General features: G+C 39.9%; 1 protein-coding gene across 1 annotated transcript in view; it reads left to right on the forward strand.

The window, feature by feature from the left end:
• Positions 1-1,117: 1,117 nt before the first annotated feature.
• The window catches only part of LOC125240816 (zinc finger protein 395), a 52,839-nt gene continuing 35,585 nt past the window's right edge, over positions 1,118-18,371 (forward strand). Inside the window, exon 1 of the mRNA XM_048148939.1 lies at positions 1,118-1,823. Coding sequence (XP_048004896.1) covers positions 1,443-1,823 — 381 coding nt within the window. The 5' untranslated portion in view covers positions 1,118-1,442. The remainder of the gene's footprint in view (positions 1,824-18,371) is intronic.

An 18,371-nucleotide genomic window follows, 5' to 3' on the forward strand; every position in this document is an offset into this window, starting at 1 on the left:
CTTGGTGACCGCGAGTCGCCCTGTAAGGGCCGTCTTGTTGTATTGGTCTGTGGCTATATATAGATAGTGCATAAGAACATTTTGATTTTTGTTTCTTAAGCTACATTATTTTTACTTTTTTTCATAATTATTGTAGGTACTTATATTTAATGCATTTTTGACCCCCTTTGGTCCTTAGAATCCTGAAATAGGATGTTATTATCTCCTGAATTACGAAACAACTTGCGCTATTTATTTACTTTGTTTATTCGGTAAATATTCGGCAATGTAACCGAACTATTCGGCCGAATACGAACATTGAAAAACTTGCCGAATATGCCGAATATTTACCGAATATTCGGCCCATCTCTAGTGTGGCCCCTTGCGAAGTTGTGACCACCGATTTGATGCGATTGCCTACTGATTTGCGCTTTCGATGCGATCGATCGTTCTCGATATCTGTCCGATCGATCGAAGCGATGAATCGTACCGTGAATGTGGGTGGGGCTTAAGGTCTTTTGACACCTGTCATTTTTAGTGTTTAACGGGACTGGGAATGGGAAGTGTTTGAGTGTTTTTACTTTGTTAGGATTTATTTTAATAACTTATTTGTGATGTATACATTAAATGTTGATATCATCTTATAACGACAGTTACCTAATTTACATAATAAACGTTATTAGTATTGTTTAATAGCAGGGTCAGAGTGTTGCATAAGTTAGTGCATCTGCTTGACATTTCAATCGACCCCGAATCTGAATAGAAACTGTGTCACGCATTTGCCGGCATCAGCGCGAGTACCGGCCGGCGCGGCCGCCGGGTGGCGCGCGGCGCGGGCTCTCTGCTGCCGTGGTGCGTTGTGCAATCCCGTTAGCTCCACTCCACGTGCGAACGAGCCGGCGCGCCTCAATGTCGCCCGTGGGCGGCCGCCGCCCGCTTAAAATAGCGAGCCCATCCGAACGCAACCGCGCTTCAGCCGAACATATCCGACCGGCGCCTTCACGGTTCCACCCGTTGTCTTTCATATTTTGCTCTCGCTTCCACAAACAGCTGAGTATCAAAACAAAGAAGCGAGACGGGCTGTCGCCGCTCCCGCTCGCCGGCCGGCCGGTGTGCATGCCGGTCGCTCCGCGCGCCAGTTCTCGTTGGAGCCGTGATAGTAGAGGTCGTCTGCACGTATTTGCGTACGAAGTTTACTAGCGCGAAAGGATATTCCTTTGTCCTTATCTTCGAGGACTTGCCCTCGTATTATGTTTCCGCGCGAGAGCCGCAATCAACCCCGGCCTTCTGACGAGCCGGATCGCGTGCACCGTGCCACATTCAGTCGAAATTCTATTCGTTTTGAGAAAAATTGTGCCGGCTACCGCTCCAATCGTAACCGTCGAGCGATTTAAATTTGTGTGAGACTGTGAGAGTAGGACCGCAAACACCGGACACTAAAGTGAGCGTGGACTGTGAGCATCATGTCGACGGGAAAACGGCTCGCCAAGCGGTCCATTATCGGGACGCGCGTGGCGGCACTGGACGAAGAGGGAATATACTGCTCTGGCATGATCCAGGCGGTGAAGACGCCGGCGCCGTTCCCGGAAAACATAAACAGCAACTGCATCAACCTGACGCCCAACACCCGCTACACGGTGCGCTTCGACGGCGGCCGCGGCAGCCGCGAGTACCGCGACCTCGAGCTGATCGGGCCCGGCTTCCGCGGGCTGGCGGGCGTTCGCCTGCGCGCCGGCCAGCGCGTCTTCCTCACCTACAACGGGCGCGAGGTGCGCGCCGATGTGCTGGCTCACGATCACACCACGGACGAGCTTCGCGTGCAGGTCCACGCGCCTGGACAAGAGGTAAGAGACTTTGGCTGCAACATTACATTACCCACCCCTTCAGCACAACTACCGACCGCATTTATACCTGTTTCCGGTCGTAGCTCGCGCACTAGTAGTATACTTTACCAGTACCGGTGTTGTTGGTGGTCTACAAAGTCAATTCCAGGTAATGAATTAGGTATAAAATTACACACAATACTTAATCTAATGTCCTATACTAAATCTAATGTCTGTTTGAATCTTGTTATAAGTAGTTTTAAGTTTAGTTTTAATTATGGGTGCCCTGAAAATCAGTGCCGTGTCTCTTAGACACGGTCTACGCTGAGCGGCATCCTATTTGGTATACCGGTGCACTCTATTTGTATTGTGTTGTACCTATACTGTTATTATACCAAATAAATATTTTTTCTTTCTTTCTTTCTTTCTATACCATTAGTAAATAGTCTTTAATTTCTAAATTGAAACTTAATTACTAAATTACCAATTTTACGTTTTTGTCCTTTCTCGGTCAGTTATCTACACCTATTTAGATGTTTTGTTTGGAACTAAGTTGATTGATGGCAGTTAAGTATAATGTATTTTTTATACCACGTCCTTGGCAAACAAGCTTAAGGTACGTTTGATGAGTGACCGTAGCCTATGATTGACCCCTTTAGAATAAGTTTTTTATACCCTTTCCCTTTTCATACCTCTTAGGGCCACTTGCACCACCCGCTTAACGCAAGGTTAGAGGGCTGTTAACTATCAAATTCCATATAAAATGTCGGGTTAACCCTCCATTTTCGCTGGTGCAAGTAACCTTTACACAGTGACAGTTATCATCTTATTTTATTTAGCTATTAATGACATCAGATAAGATTGAATGTCCATAAGACGTCCCCACGCACTCGTAAGTACGAGTACGTAATACATACAGGTAGGGAATGTTTACGTTGCACTCAAACAAAGAGTGTCAAGCGAGCGGGCCGGCTCGCGCTCGCGGCCCGGCGCTGGCGGAGCGGGGGGAGCGGGCTCAGCGGGCACGCTTGCTTCTCCAACAAATCAGGCGCGATCTCATGGAGGCCTATTATGCACTAAAGCCTCCGCCACACAGGGCGTTTTGATGGCGTAGCGTTAGCGGAGCGCAATGATAGCGGTGCGCCGGCGGAACGCTGGCGTTCCGCTCGCAATCCGCGCTCGTTAGTTCCCGCCGGCGTCCGCTGGGCGCAACGCCAGCGTTCGTCCGGCGCACCGCTATCGTTGCGCTCCGCTGACGTTCCGCTACCGCTCCGCCTACGCTATCAAAACGCCCGAGCTTTAAGATAAGCAACTGATACGCCGCCGCTGTCGTTTTCATACATTATAAATATAAGTACATACTTTGATGTTTCGTTTTGTTGTCTCCAAAAGATTGTCAACTAGGATCGAAGTTGGGGTTCCGATAAAAAAAAATCAAGTTTATGTATTTCATTGTCATGGTCACTGTAATCAGATAATACCTCCTGCGTCCTGCATTAATAAATAGAATAAACACGAGTTCGTTATATGAAAAACTAGATCATTTCACATTATTGTAATAGTAAGCTGGTAAACACGGTTTTCCTATGTTTTTACTCTATTCTATGCCTTGAATAAGACAATTACAAGTAGACAGAGAGAGACTCATCACTAATTTATTCGAATAGGCCAAATACGTGATATCATCTCTTCTTATCTTTTATATGGACGTTTTGGCAAGGTGACATTTGATTTGAATGACATTCCCAAACTCTTCGATTATAATATTTATGACCAGATTAGATAATGAAGTATGTATGTATGTAGGAACTTGTTACTTATCTACAATAACCACAAAATTAAAATTTTGAAAAAAACCCCGACACAGTGGACCGATTTTCATGAAACATGGCTAAGAACACTCCCGACTAACTCAGCTTTCAGACAAAAAAACTAAATCTAAATCGGTTCATCCGTTCGGGAGCTACGATGCCACAGACAGACAGACACACAAAACACAGACAGACACGTCAAACTTATAACACCCCGTCGTTTTTGCGTCGGGGGTTAAAAATAATTACAGGTAAACAGGTTGCGATGCAAAGAGGAACTACTATTAGATTATGTAGTCTACATGAGGCGTATTTATTATCATATTAATTAACCATCGTATAAGTATCTTGAATCTTCCTAAGTACTCTACACGATGTGCAGCATAGTAACATCACTGTAACGTGTTCGTATAATTTTGGCGTGATCAGCGCTGGTGGACGAATCGCTAATCGCGCTATGTAGGTTTTGCGGACCAAAGAAGGTTGTTTATTTAGTGACGCCATTCAGTGCCCTAGCTGCCGATGCCCCGCTGCCGAAGCCGTTCATATGAGTCGGAATAATTCGGTCGGTCCGTTATTTCTAAGCACCATGCGGCAGAATGTGCGTAGTACAAAAGGCGCCTACCGCTTAACGAAACTAAAACATCATTTATAGATATATCTCGTTTTCAGTCATTAACATAATATGCTTTTACGGCCTGTTACGAGGGTGGTTTGATAAGTAACTTGGTTTGATATGATAAAAAAAGAATATATGTGTTATATATATTTTATTTTTCTACGTAATCTCCCCGAAGTTCAACGCACTTATCCCAACGCTTCTGCAACTTCTCGATGCCTTCACGGAAATGGGTTTCTTCCAGGTCTTCAAAATATGCGTTTACTTCTAGTATCACCTCTTCATTAGACTGAAATTTTTGGCCTGACAGAAAATTTTTGAGTTTTGGGAATAGATAATAGTCTGAAGGAGCTAAGTCTGGCGAATAAGCAGGGTGCGGAAGCATTTCAAACCGTAATTCCGCCAATTTTTGTTCAACGAGACGACATGAAGTGGACCGGAGCATTGTCATGGTGAAACATGACCTTTTTTTTTGCCAACCCTGGACGTTTTTCAGCTATCGCTGCCTTTAATTGGTCCAAAAGGGACGCATAATATGCCCCAGTGATAGTTTTTCCCTTTTCAAGATAGTCGATTAAAATAATCCCTTTTGCATCCCAAAACACTGACGCCATCACTTTTCCAGCTGATGGGACGCACTTCGCCTTCTTTGGAGCCGACTCACCATGGCTAATCCATTGTCTCGACTGTTGTTTCGTCTCTGGAATATAGTGATGAATCCAGGTTTCGTCCATGGTCACAAAACGTCGAATAAACTCCACGGGATTTTTATTAAACACCTGCAAGTTTGCAGCAGATGTTTGCATGCGGATACGCTTTTGTTCTGGAGTGAGAAGCCGCGGCACCCACCTTGCACAAAGCTTTTTCATGTGTAATTCATTATGCAAAATAAAATGTACCCGCTCCGTTGAGATAAGGCATTAATAGACGCAGACCTACGTCAATGTTTGACGCTATCACCGCTATCAAGGAGGATATAAAAATTTCAAATATTATAACTTCTCGTGTTAGAATAGAATAGAACAAACATGAGTCAACAAGGAAGCCATAGATTGATCACAAACACCACACTGCAAGGGCATCATGTGATCAAAAGCACAGCGTTATTTAATCTCTTTTGCTCTTAGATAAAATATACATGTTACAACTGCCATCACATCATGCCTCTATTCCTAATTATTCGTCCTAGAGATGGGCCGAATATTCTGTAAATATTCGGTATTCGGCATATTCGGCAAGTTTTTCAATGTTCGTATTCGGCCGAATAATTCGGTTGCTTTGCCGAATATTTACCGAATAAACAAAGTAAAAAAATAATGAAGATCTTACGTATTCCTTTGTATAATAAGCTCCTATTTTAGTAGCTTTCTAAGGAACTACTAGAAAGAGATAATTGCCTATGTGTCAAAATACAAATACAAAGTTGAAAAAACCGTAGTTCAAGAGTTGAGAAGAGTTTAGAGTTGTTTTAACTAAGTTTTAGTTAAATCCACTAAATTGTAATAACATATGAAGTTCTAATAACATATGTAACCATTATCAGTCATTTAATAATTTTAATCTTAACATCCGCTTTTTTAAATATGGCTTAACCGAATATTCGTATTCGGCAAAGTCCATATTCGGCCCATCTCTAATTCGTCCAAAAGCCCACCGTTCAATTAGATGTTAAGTTGTAAGAGAAAAGCTAAACTAACCGAAATAAGTTTCTATTTTCTACCATTAGGTTTGAACCAGTCAAGTTGTATGTAGGTAGGCCCTACCTCAATAATAGAAGTACAGGTCTCACTATTTTTATGCGGTTCTTGACAATTGCGATACTACAGCCCAAAATAATTGTTAACGCATAGGTCTATGGCGTACAAGCCCATAGAATACATGAAACCTTATAAGGAAATCATAACAGCTACCTACGTATTTATAGATACTTTATACCTATAGATAACATCTGATGTCGATATTTATTTATATGAATACTAGCTTTTGACCGCGGCTTCGCTCGCGTTAGAAAGAGATAAAAAGTAGTCACTCTCCATCCCTTCAACTATCTCCACTTAAAAATGACGTCAATTCGTCGCTCCGTTTTGCCGTGAAAGACGGACAAACAAACAGACACGTACACACTTTCCCATTTATAATATTAGTATGGATTAGTATGGATATGGATTACCAAGTTTTGAAAAAAAAAATACCTGTAATTAAATGACTATAGTTAGGAATATTCTACTATAATCATTTCTTTCTCGTGCCGGTGTAAATTAAAACTATATTAGTGTAGATTTTTATTTAGTTTTCCTTCTCATTGCTATGAAAGGTTACGCAGAAATACTCGTTGTTGACGTCACGAAGTATGAATTACCATCCGTAATGTGACGTGGTATTTCCCCTGATGAGTGCACGTTTATCGCTACAGCAGCCGTTCGCAGCGTAATAAAACTAAAAACCAATAAACAACTAACTAGATATGGCTTAATTTTTGTCGCGTAAGCATCATAACAACACCACTTCCCTTTGTTAAGCTCCAACAAATAACTGGTATGACGTCGTTCCATCGCAAATAAACAGGCTGTCTTTAATGCGTAGTATACGTAGCCGAAATAACATATAAACAAATGATAGTTCCTCGTGGACGTCGGCATGCGAGAGAGTTATTCTTGTGATTCTATTTCGAATTACTATCAAAAGTTCGAGCCTAAGCCTTTATTCATTGGGGTTAAGAGTGTGCGGCAAGAAATAAGGTCACCGACGGGCCCGGAACCGAGCAACGGTATTGGTTACAAAATCTCGGCAAGAATTATTTTCACGTGCGCGCAGCGACCGCCTCGTACCGTTATCCGCAGTAGCGACGCCGGCTCACAACACCAGCTAGTAATGGCGGCTTGCTCGCTGATAAGTGGCACACCAGCGTCATCTCATCTACCTGTTCGATCTTGCTCTCGGTTTCTATTTTTTTTTAAATTCTAGAACTTGCTACGCCTGTAGAAACAATACGAGAATAATTAATACACAGCATTACATTTCTTCATTAATAAGAGCAATTATAAAGCCATTGAAAAGTTAATGGCCAGTGACGCGGCAATTGCGTCGTCGGCTGCGGAACGTGAAAGTGCCGTTCACACTGCCATGTGCATTTTCAAGCCCGCTTACGAGTGATTGAAGTAATTTAACACATCAATTGCGCAAGTGAAAACAAAATGTCTAACTTGTCGCTCAAGCTTACCTAACTATACACCCATAATGTTTAGTTTACCTACCTCCCTGTTTACCGGTTATAAGTACATACATATTTATACATAACGAGTTCAGGGTCTCTTGTCGGTTTTCGGTATTGTTTATTTTTGCATTTACTACAATTCAGTGCTCAACAGTAGTCCCGGCGTTTGCAACGTGCATCAATACGATATTGTGTAAACTGTAAACATCAGTAAATTCAACAGCGCCTGCCCACGCAGACTACCGGGCTACACTGTGCCTTCACTGCTGCTGCGTGCAATCGCCCGCGCAGTCTGTAATCAGCCTAAGCCGCTGGCGTTAATTAAAAAAAAAAACTCTTGCGTTGACATGAACAGAGAACACTGCGCAGACAATCGCACCACTCGACAACATTGTAATTAGTATCGCATTACTTACTTCGCCGGCGAAAGCAGTTCTGATTCATAAGCGAAATCATTAATGCATTTTTCACATTTTCTACCCCTTTAGTACATTTGCTTAATAGGTGACATGTGAATTTTAGAAAATGCACATTTATATTATGTATATTGTGAACCTACATAGAAAGATGAGTGTCATGAATTTGTCTACAATCTAATCTCTATATGTATATCGATTAAATTGAAAACAAGGCTGTAATTTTCATCTCAAGTCATGTTTAATTATAAATTGAATCGAATAAAATAACGAATCATTTTAAACATTTGTTACCTTTACACAGAAGATTTTTAGTTGCACAGTAAAAGTAATGAGATAGATAATTAGATACGTGATTTTTGCCGCAATGAATGCGTAAATGGAACCGGCGAACAGTAATCGGTTGTTAAAGAAACCATGGGAAGAGAAAACAGCAACGCCCCTACCGCGCGGACTGGCTCGCTACGCACCTCGCACTTCACTGTCCGTGCACTTAGTCTTTCGTTACACAGATAAAGTGTCCAACCTCTAAGCGAAATTGTACTCTTTATAAAATCATAATATACCAGCTTTATAGGTAATCATATCATGTTGATATCAAACTACTGTTTTTTAGGAGAGCTACTCATTTACCTATACCTACCTAACTATTTTCTTATATATTATATATGTATATCCGTTTGAATTAAGAGCATCGTACAGTCAAGTGTAAAAATATGGGTGTACACATCTTACTCAAAAATATGTCCTATATCATCTTAGTCCGGTGTAGGTAATAAGAGTACCATATTTATGAGACGATTTTTACGATACATATTTTTGCACTTGACTGTACAACGAACACGTTTAACAATGAGGTCAATGAGACACAGTTTACATTGCAATATTTTTTTATTGCCAAAACTAAACTATATACAGATCCACCACTGACTGAATTGAGAATCCCTAATATTTGATCTGAAGTGGATCTTAAAGAAAACTTGGTATTTTTATTCATGACTCGAAACTTAAGTAGGAGCATATGCGTACCATTTTATTCAACTAATACAATGACCTACATTTGTTACCAAAAACATTGAGATGATTGACCATTTAATGATGCCAAAGAACCGTTGCGAATTTTAAAAAACACAACTTTGTCGCTGTACAGGCGTTGTTTGAGGCCACGACATATACGACCATGTCTGCATCACATACGCAAGCTTAGTGTTGTTTCGACGTACCTAATCCTTCTATTTCGCTTGTTCTAATTAGGTACCTACTTACCCGTACAGCTGTCCGCCTCTTTATTAAAAGAAATCGCATTTTATGACAAGCTTATAAAGAAACTCTCTGAATCACTTGATGGGCCTTGGAACATAGTTTATTTTCGTCCAGATTATTGTTGAAGCCCTCCCACGAAACATCGGCGAAGGCGAGGTCGACCCTTTGTGGGTTACCTCATTGCACTCGCCTTGAAATAGTTACATGTTTATCTATGTTTTCTATGTTGCCTATTAAAATCTAGCTACATCTTGGTCTTACATATGGGCTCAAATGTTTTTTAATAATTATGCAGATTTAATTTCTGTGTGAAACCGGATAGTTATTTTATTTTATTAGCTTTTAATAATATATGTGTAGCGTAGCTGACGTAAAGTACTCGTTTCCAGGTTTAGGAAAATTTACCAATCATCGTACATATGTAATTATGTACACTTAACCGTTACTGCGTAGGCGTACATTACCAACTCGTACGTGAACAGGATCCGGAGTAGTTATCTTAGTGATTTAAAACAGGAGTTGGCACAATTGCTTCTGATAAATTAAGAAAGAAAATGTATGTTTGTAAACATTAAAGTGTAGGAAGATCAAGTTATAATCCGAAGAGGAACACGAACGCAGGGCGCGACACGGCCGTGCTGACGCGCTGACACGCTAACCCACTGACCCAGAAACGCTGATACTGATATTGAACCAGCGACGCACACCGCCTCTACTCGCCACCCGGCTTCTAAATAGTTAGCGAATACATAACACCTAAAATAAATTCATTCAATATTCTAACTCTTTAAATAAATGGCAGTTCAGAGTCGTTTTCTGCCCTATGTTATAGATGTCGAATTGTCGAAACGACGTTCTCGTTACTTGTGTCTAATTGTAAACTTAAAATACAATATAAAAACGAATTTCTTAACAAGTACTTAGTAAGACTAAACACCTAATTCTACCGTCTAGTCTATCCAACGGTTCGGCCCTTGCAATATATTTTAAATAATATGGTGATTAAACTGTAGAAACAAAATTCTTCGTACTGACATATGTACATAATTGTATTCAGTATGTCATAGCATACTTGGCAATATAGTATTGGTAGGTAATATATTTTGTGTGAAACTTAATACCATAATGATAACAAAATTGAAACATTGTGTGTCAGTTCTACATTCAACAGTAAACTAAAAATATAATAAAGTTACGACCAAACTTTGACGCGATACTGATGTTTTACATATGTTGAATATTATTGGTGTAGAAGATGTACGTACATATTTTTATTTCGTGTTGATGAAATTATGTAATGCTGCGCGTGTTAGACTTCGCTAACATATTGTGCTTAGAAAAAGATAAGTAGGACGGAACGTTTCTGAAGGGAGTGTATTTAAATAGTTCATTAATGTATTATATATGTATGACAATATAAGTAAATATTATAATTACGAGTAAGGTTAGACTTGATTAAATGCTTCTATAAGACATAGCGTTCAGATCATTATATAAATTAATGTAAAAGTATATTTTGATAAAACTGTATAACTCTGTAAGATGTTCAATTTACATTTACGTGTAAAAATGACTAAGGCAAGAGGTAGTTTGTTAATACCGGCAGCAGCGGTTGGCCCTCATCGCCCGAGGTGCTGAGGCGCCTGGCGGCCGTGACTACTGAGAAATGCTAGGCTAATGTCAATGGAAAGTTGTAGAGACGCGTCGCAGGCAAGTCAGCCGCAAACGGTGTTACCAGCGACCTGCATTTGAACTACGCGTAAACCTTATAAGAGTCTATCCTTTATCAAGTGGCAACTCTGGGCGCGGTAGGTCACAATCCGTTTTTGGGTCAGACTGGGTCATGACGCCTGCGTGTTACGTTGGCTTCCTCGAATGTGCCTCTCTGGGCAAGATTAGAGAGGCAAGACGTCTCGGCATCTCTAGGCGATGCCGCTCAACTCAACAAGGGATACCGCAAACATTTTATTTCAAATATCGTCTATCCGCGTCTAGTAGCCTCTATTGCTTGAATAAAAGAGTGATAGCGATAGAAAATTTCTACATATCTTGCGTAGTTTGAATTCGAACAATAGTCAGAATAGGTATTCATATTTCGGTGTTCGCGGTAGCCCTCCACCCAGGCGCTCACCTTTCTAAGCTCAGCGCGAAAACGATACTTCGTTATAGCATCACTTTGAACGATATGTCGAAACGTTGTGCTGGCGTCTTTGTGCAGATATCACGACAAATTATGTAATTATTACAACGTGACGTATTTCTCTCCTCGCTGTAGATCAGAAGCTATACTTGATAATTGATATTACTTGTTATTATAGGTATCGTTGCCAGATGGTCGGGATTTGGCGGGATTTTCCCATTTTCTGTCATGCCCTCCCGACACCCGAAAAATTTAAACTTACCCGAAATTTTACTTTGCAAAAACATCAATCAAAAATCGAAACGTTGCTGCTTCTGCGCTTGGAAATAATAAAAAATATTCAATGAGAAGTTACACTTAAGCTATTTTAAACCTTTATTAAAATTGGTGATTATCAATAAGATAATAAGGGACGAAAAAACCATTTTTATTAGGTACGAGAACGCGTGAAAGTATAAAGTTGAAAAAAAAACCTTGATGTCTTGCATAGACGACACGAAATCGCATTTTATGCTCTAGAGCATAAAAGTAAAATTTTCTTCTAAGACTAAGGTAATCGGTGTTAAGCCAAACAGTTCAACAATAATTTTACTGAGCAATAAAATTGTGTAGATGACAAAACTTGTTATACTATTTTTCATCACATTTGCTGTTTAAAGGTATCATTACGTCTACGTGTACTGAAGCATAATGTACTATTTTATTCCCAAGGGAATAATGGATTTAGTTTTAAAAATTAATAGAATCCGTACAATACTTCAGGCAAAGGATGTTTCAATCTGCCAAGGATTTTTATTGCACAACCAAAATTTGTCTATTAAGCTATAAAAGATATTATAAGGTATGAAAAATACATTTTATTTATGTTTTACGGGTGCGCCAAAGTTCATATAAAATTGTCATATAGATTATTGGTAGTCCGAAAATGTTTCTCATACAATTTTACATTATAACGGTCATTATTTATAACAATTTTATGTTAATAACTATCGTAACTTCGAATGACTTATGTTCATAATGTCATTCATCATAAATACGTTTTATACGAATGTTTATGTTTATACACTTATTGATCATAACGATTGAGAGTAATATAATTTATCGTTATATTATTGTTAACAGAACAGACATCACATGTGACAGTCCAGTTAGGTGCGACGACGAGCGTAGCGAGGAGGAGCGTGTTAGGTTGACCGTGAGCGAACCAGAAACGAATTTTTAATGTAAATTGTATATGTCACTGTAAAAGCTTCAAGCGCGCTTCTATAAATGGCACAAGTTTTTCATAGAACTTCCCCAAAACTTTTTAAATAATTTTATGATTAATGATTTTCTTAAACACAAAATTATGAATGTTATTAAATATTTGTATAGAATTTATGATTAAAAATTTTCGACTAAATGATTATTATGAACAGTGATAGTAGTACTATTGATAATAATGAAACAAAATTATGATTATGATTATGAGAAATTATCATTCGGAGCACAAATCGGTATAAACAATAATTTTATAACAAATAATTTTATATGAGCCAATATGGACCCATGTTTTACAATTATCTCAGTGCGTTTTGCATTTATTTCGTAAACTTAACTGAGATAAATTGTTATAATTTATAATCTGACAACATGCTCTCTACTCGCGCTTGACCGCGTGCGTACGCGAGGCACCCACCGTTGCCTAGCAACGGAGAGTACAACAAATCAAAATATTGAACTGAATGAAAAATAAGTGAAATTTTAGTTCAATCATAAGATTTATCTGCTTTTTTGAACATTGCATTTAATTTATACGCAGTGTTTTCGAGTTTGTTTTCGTTCAAAAAGTGTTTGTTATCAAAAACAATGCATTTAATATGAATAATCTGATGTAAATCGATACACTACTGGTCGCAACGCCGCCGGTTGAAGGTTTTGCCTTATTACTGTTTCTTCTGTATTTTTCTCTCAAATGTGATGAAAAACATTGTGTGTAACTCGGGGAGTATGAATATTACTAACTCGAGTCTTTAAATCGCTCCAGTAAGCCGTCGCGATTTAACTTACTCTCGTTAGTAATATTCAACTTCCTCCCCTTGTTGCACAACACAATGTACTATTATATTTGCTACAATTTATTAGAATTCTGTATTTTCTGTCATTAAATTTAGTAAATCACGTAAAATAGGAGTCCATTACGATTCAAAAATGCTCCGTCATGTTTGACTTGGCAGAAAACTAAGCGTCTGATACTCTCTGAATGCTCTCTGATCACATGTTGAAAATAAAAATAAAAAGTTAGTTGTCATGTGTCAATTTCGAGGTGTAAATTACCGTGAAAAATATGATTATTTTCCTCGCAATCGAAGTGAAAAGCAGAGTGTACAACAAGGGCATAAATGTCCATTTTTACCCTCGTCTACTATTTTGGTTAAAAAATTGCCTCTGGTAGAAATGGGTCACTTTACGGCGGTTGTACAATCTACTATTTCATGCATATTCATAATGCAGCCGCGATATTATATACCAATCACTGACACGTCGACTGTACACGTAGTTATATTATTATATACAAATATCTTGTAGCAAACATCCCGGTCCGACGTAGGCAGCCGATTTATTCTGACGAGCGAAAGGCACGGCGAGTGGGCGGCCGGCATTTTATCCATGACGTCATCACCACACGAGCTCGTGCCTACGCAATTTTGTCGGTGACGTAGTCTCATTCCCGGAATGATTATTACTAGTTGAATATTAGATTCAACTTTTTTTACTTTCATTTAGATAGGAGGTAGGCAACTGTTTACGATAACGACACCGTGACAGAGATATTCGCCAACGACGTATAGTCTATATAAATGACGACCGGTCTAGTTTAGACTAGTGGGGAGTGACTTAGTGACCTTGCAATATATTTTATTTATTTCATGCACATATTTAACACCCCTTTGCGAAATATGAGTAGCGTCGCCCGTTAGTCCACCTAGCCACTAGCCAGCCACCTACATTGTAAATTACATATCTAAGGATTTATCTTCGTTCTCATGGGATGGCTTTTGTGTGGCGAATTGGCGATCGACTCGCAACTCTTGCGTATAAAATAATTAATTATGAAGTCTAAGTGCAAGTAGAATGCCTGTCATCCCATGTTTAAGTTTCTTTTAGTTGATGCTGCGACTAGCAGAAATGTTCTATTCCCGGTAGATTGTAGGTGCATGGCGAATTTATCAATGAATTCATTCTTAATTTCTCTATGCACTTTTGCAGCTGATAGTACATTTGTGGGTAAAAAAAACCTTCAGCTTGACACTGAAACTATATACAGCCATAGGTTGATTGCGACACACTAATACGCACCACACGCGTTACTCTTGAACCGGCTTTAACACATTAATGTAAATACTAGGCAATTGGAGACCGAAATAGAAGGCGGTTGCTGGCCAGCGCGCTGCATAAGTAAAGCGGGACGCGGAGCTCCGCACGGCCCGCGCCCGCGCCGCGCCGCCCTGTCCCGCGCCATTAGCCGGCACGCCAACTAGGCCGCCCGGCTTCCTGCCTGCAATCGATGACACCGACCTACTCGCCGACATACGCTGCATTATCCTAATATTGCCATGAACGACATTAACTACCAATTCGTGGAATCATGTTTTTCCTTGTTCACTTAATAACGAGAGAAACCCATTACGTTGGATATTCCCAATCGCAACTTAAGTCGCGTGACTAGTACGGCTACTGAGCACGAATGCTTCTAACGTCAGCAGTTGAGCTAAGAATGAAATAGGTGTTTCAAGGCAAATGGTTTTAATAAAAACGCTTGGAACGTTTTACCGTGCATTGAAAGTAGGTCACAGAATTTCGGGCAAGGTTGGCGCTTGCAGCAGCGCGCAGTGGCCCCAGCGCCTGGCTTGGCGCGGCGTTTGCGTGCCCTGCTTCGCTTGCATCCGCTTTGCAACGTTTGTATTCACTAATCGCACAAGGTCGCGAAGCTAATTCAATAGCCTTCCATGTAGGTACGTGAACGAAGCGGGTTCTGTCGATCGAGAAATAAATGCTATGGCAACATGACACGAATATTAAAAATTGACTGGGACATAAATTGGCTACATGTCACTATATACTGTATTCATGCACAAGTTCATTGCATCATTAGTTATTGTTACTACATTGTACGTATGGCGAGATATCTACACTACACGATTAACAATACAGACAGCATATTTCTGTTTTTTTCACACTTCATTAAAATTTATGGCACGAAAAAATAAATTTACACATAAAGGCCCAACAATTAGCGATTTTACCTGATATCGCTATCTTCCAGAAAACGTATAAATGTAACTGTATCTGGTCCATAAATCGTGGGACATTGCGCATAGCAGGACAGGAAGGGAGTGGCACTATTCTACTTATTTATACCCACATCAGTACAATACTCCGATTGTCAGTGGGTACCAGGAGGCAATGAATTGACCTATTTACTAGAGCGCGAGCGCGATCAGTCGGCCAAAGTGCTCTTCTATTCGTGCATGCGCGGGTACGTGACGTGACTGCAGCCTCCAAATGCTTACGTGCACGAATATGTACTAACTGCTTCTACCCTTAATCCTAACATATACATAATATACAAGTACACTTCATGCGGAGTTTCTTTAACTAGTACCTTTGGTGAACCTGTGTATTTTGGTTGACATAACATTTAACTTAACGAAAATTTTATCCTTATGGTGCAAAATGCACCCAGCATTTTGCACCATAAGGATAAAATTTTGTTTTTCGTCTGCTCCCGATATTTTTCCCTCCTCCCTAAACTAAAAATGTTGGTATCACATGAAAGCTTATTATTAGTAACGTATTATATTAATTAATATAATTATAATCGGCGGGGCCCGTAACTTTCATGCCGATTACATCAATTTGACGTCACGCTACTTAAAGGATGATTCAAATTGTTCTTTATTCAATGTAATCGTTTACAAAAGACTTCAAAAGTAAGCTATTCATACGTGGAATAATTAATACCTACTCGATACGTGAAACGAAAAGGAAACAATTTGTTTTATTTTTCATAATTTATTGAAATATGGCAACAAAACTATTTAATAAAATGTATGTATAAAAAAATAAACAAATAATTTACTTTTTAAGTGTCAAGTAGGTACTTATTAATTGTTTCACATATGAATAGATTAGTTTTGAAGGACAACCGGACTCGAGACGCACTTTTCTGTGACGTTTAAGCTAACGAGTAACGTATTTTAAAACGTCAAAAACGTAGGTAGAGGTTCTGGTATCTACATGATATGACGTACGGTAAATAAATGAGCACGTTTGGATTTGTCACTTTACTATATTTTATACTAAGTACGTATCGAGTGTATCGAGTCGAGATGCATATTTATGTTGTACCTACTTAACTGCTGGGCAGGTGGAACTTTCCAAGCATTGTAAACTAGCGGATCATTAAAAAACCTGCCGCTCCCGCGTAGTTTCAATGGAATCCCGAGTCCATTGTACCTAGGGCTGCCATCCGTCCGGGTTTCCCCGGATTTGTCCTAGTTTGGAGGCCGTCCGGGGGCCGTCCGGGCGGGGTGTCAAGAAGTGTCCGGGGAAAACCCGGACACTTTTCATGTTAATACTTAAATCATTTTTTCGGACTCGTCCGGGGGAAAAATGGGATTTACGCCAAATGTCCGGGTTTTTTAAATCTTGGTCCGGATTTGGCGAAATTCGAGATGGCAGCCCTAATTGTACCTATATAGTTGCTATTTTGGTATTGGTACTCTTAACGTCACTACACTACACTGTACTCGAACTCGTATATTTTATCAGTCGCCGTAGGTAGTCTATTGTTTTTCAACTACAAAGTGGACGCATAATGAATTCCGACCAAAGGGCATTGTCCTGCCGTGGCGCGATATCCCGTCTGGCCATACTGACTTTTGATAAGCTTGTATCTACTCTGAATTCTCTTACAAGGTAAACTAGATTCGTGTAGTGTCTTACAGCCAAATCTTATCATTTTAACGTAGGTCTTATTTTAGGTACTCGTACTTTTCGAGCTATTAAAAATAAGTATATTTTTGAACTTTACACCGGGTACCTATGTCATCTGCATTCATACATAAATATCTAACTAGAGATTTACTATGGCATAAAGCAGTTTCATCCTGAAGATGCTGTTGGGTTGGGTTGAATTGAATTGTACAGCCAAAAGGACACCTTCATTGAATTGCAGTTTTGTTTGAAGCGAGCCAGGTAATAGGACGGACTACCACTTTTTTACAAGAAAGTATAATACCAACCTTACAATACGACATACGACACATTCGTTTTATAAAATTATACGATACTATAGTAAATGAAAGCATAGGTACGTCGTGTAAATAGAATGAGGGTCAACGCAGTACCTATAACTTGTAAGCTTATTGCTAGCGTCGATAATCTGATTTGCGCAGCGCCAACATGGATGAGCAGTAGAGCGCGCCGAACTTTCGCAACCCGAGATACCAACTAAATCACTGGCTCGGCTACATTGTTTCCACGAGTCACCGCTCCTCGCATCGCGCACTCGACGTTGCCCGATAAATATGTAGCGTGTATGCGCAACCGACACCTCGCATCCACGATCCCTACCATTCCTGCGTAACGTTAACGCCCGCGGCATCGGCGGCCGATTTCAAATTCTGCAAGTAATAAGTACCATACGGCCTTATACATTTTGCGATGTTGCGAACGGTCGAAAACATAACTACTACTGGCAAATAAAATAAAGCAAGAAAATTAAACACTTAAAACAGTTTGTGGTTTATTGCAAGGAACAATGCAAAATCTAATAATTGTAATTCAGTGTTATCGAGTCAAAGTCACTCGGTGACTTTCACTGGCATTTAAAGCGTCCAAGTTTCGCCATCAAATAGCAATTGTGCAACCGCTGTCACTTTTACATAACGCGATGGCAAACGGCCGCTGCACGCTGGTGACGGCGCGGCGTTTGCACTCCGCCACACTCCGCTCCGGCAGAATCTGATATGTTCGGTCTACTTTTAGTTTTGAGATTTAGGGTCGGTTGTGCCAAATGTGTTACAGTTAAAGCGTCCTCATATTTTTATTGTATAGCAATT

This window comes from Leguminivora glycinivorella, chromosome Z, assembly GCF_023078275.1.
Source record: "Leguminivora glycinivorella isolate SPB_JAAS2020 chromosome Z, LegGlyc_1.1, whole genome shotgun sequence".
Lineage (NCBI taxonomy): Eukaryota > Metazoa > Arthropoda > Insecta > Lepidoptera > Tortricidae > Leguminivora > Leguminivora glycinivorella.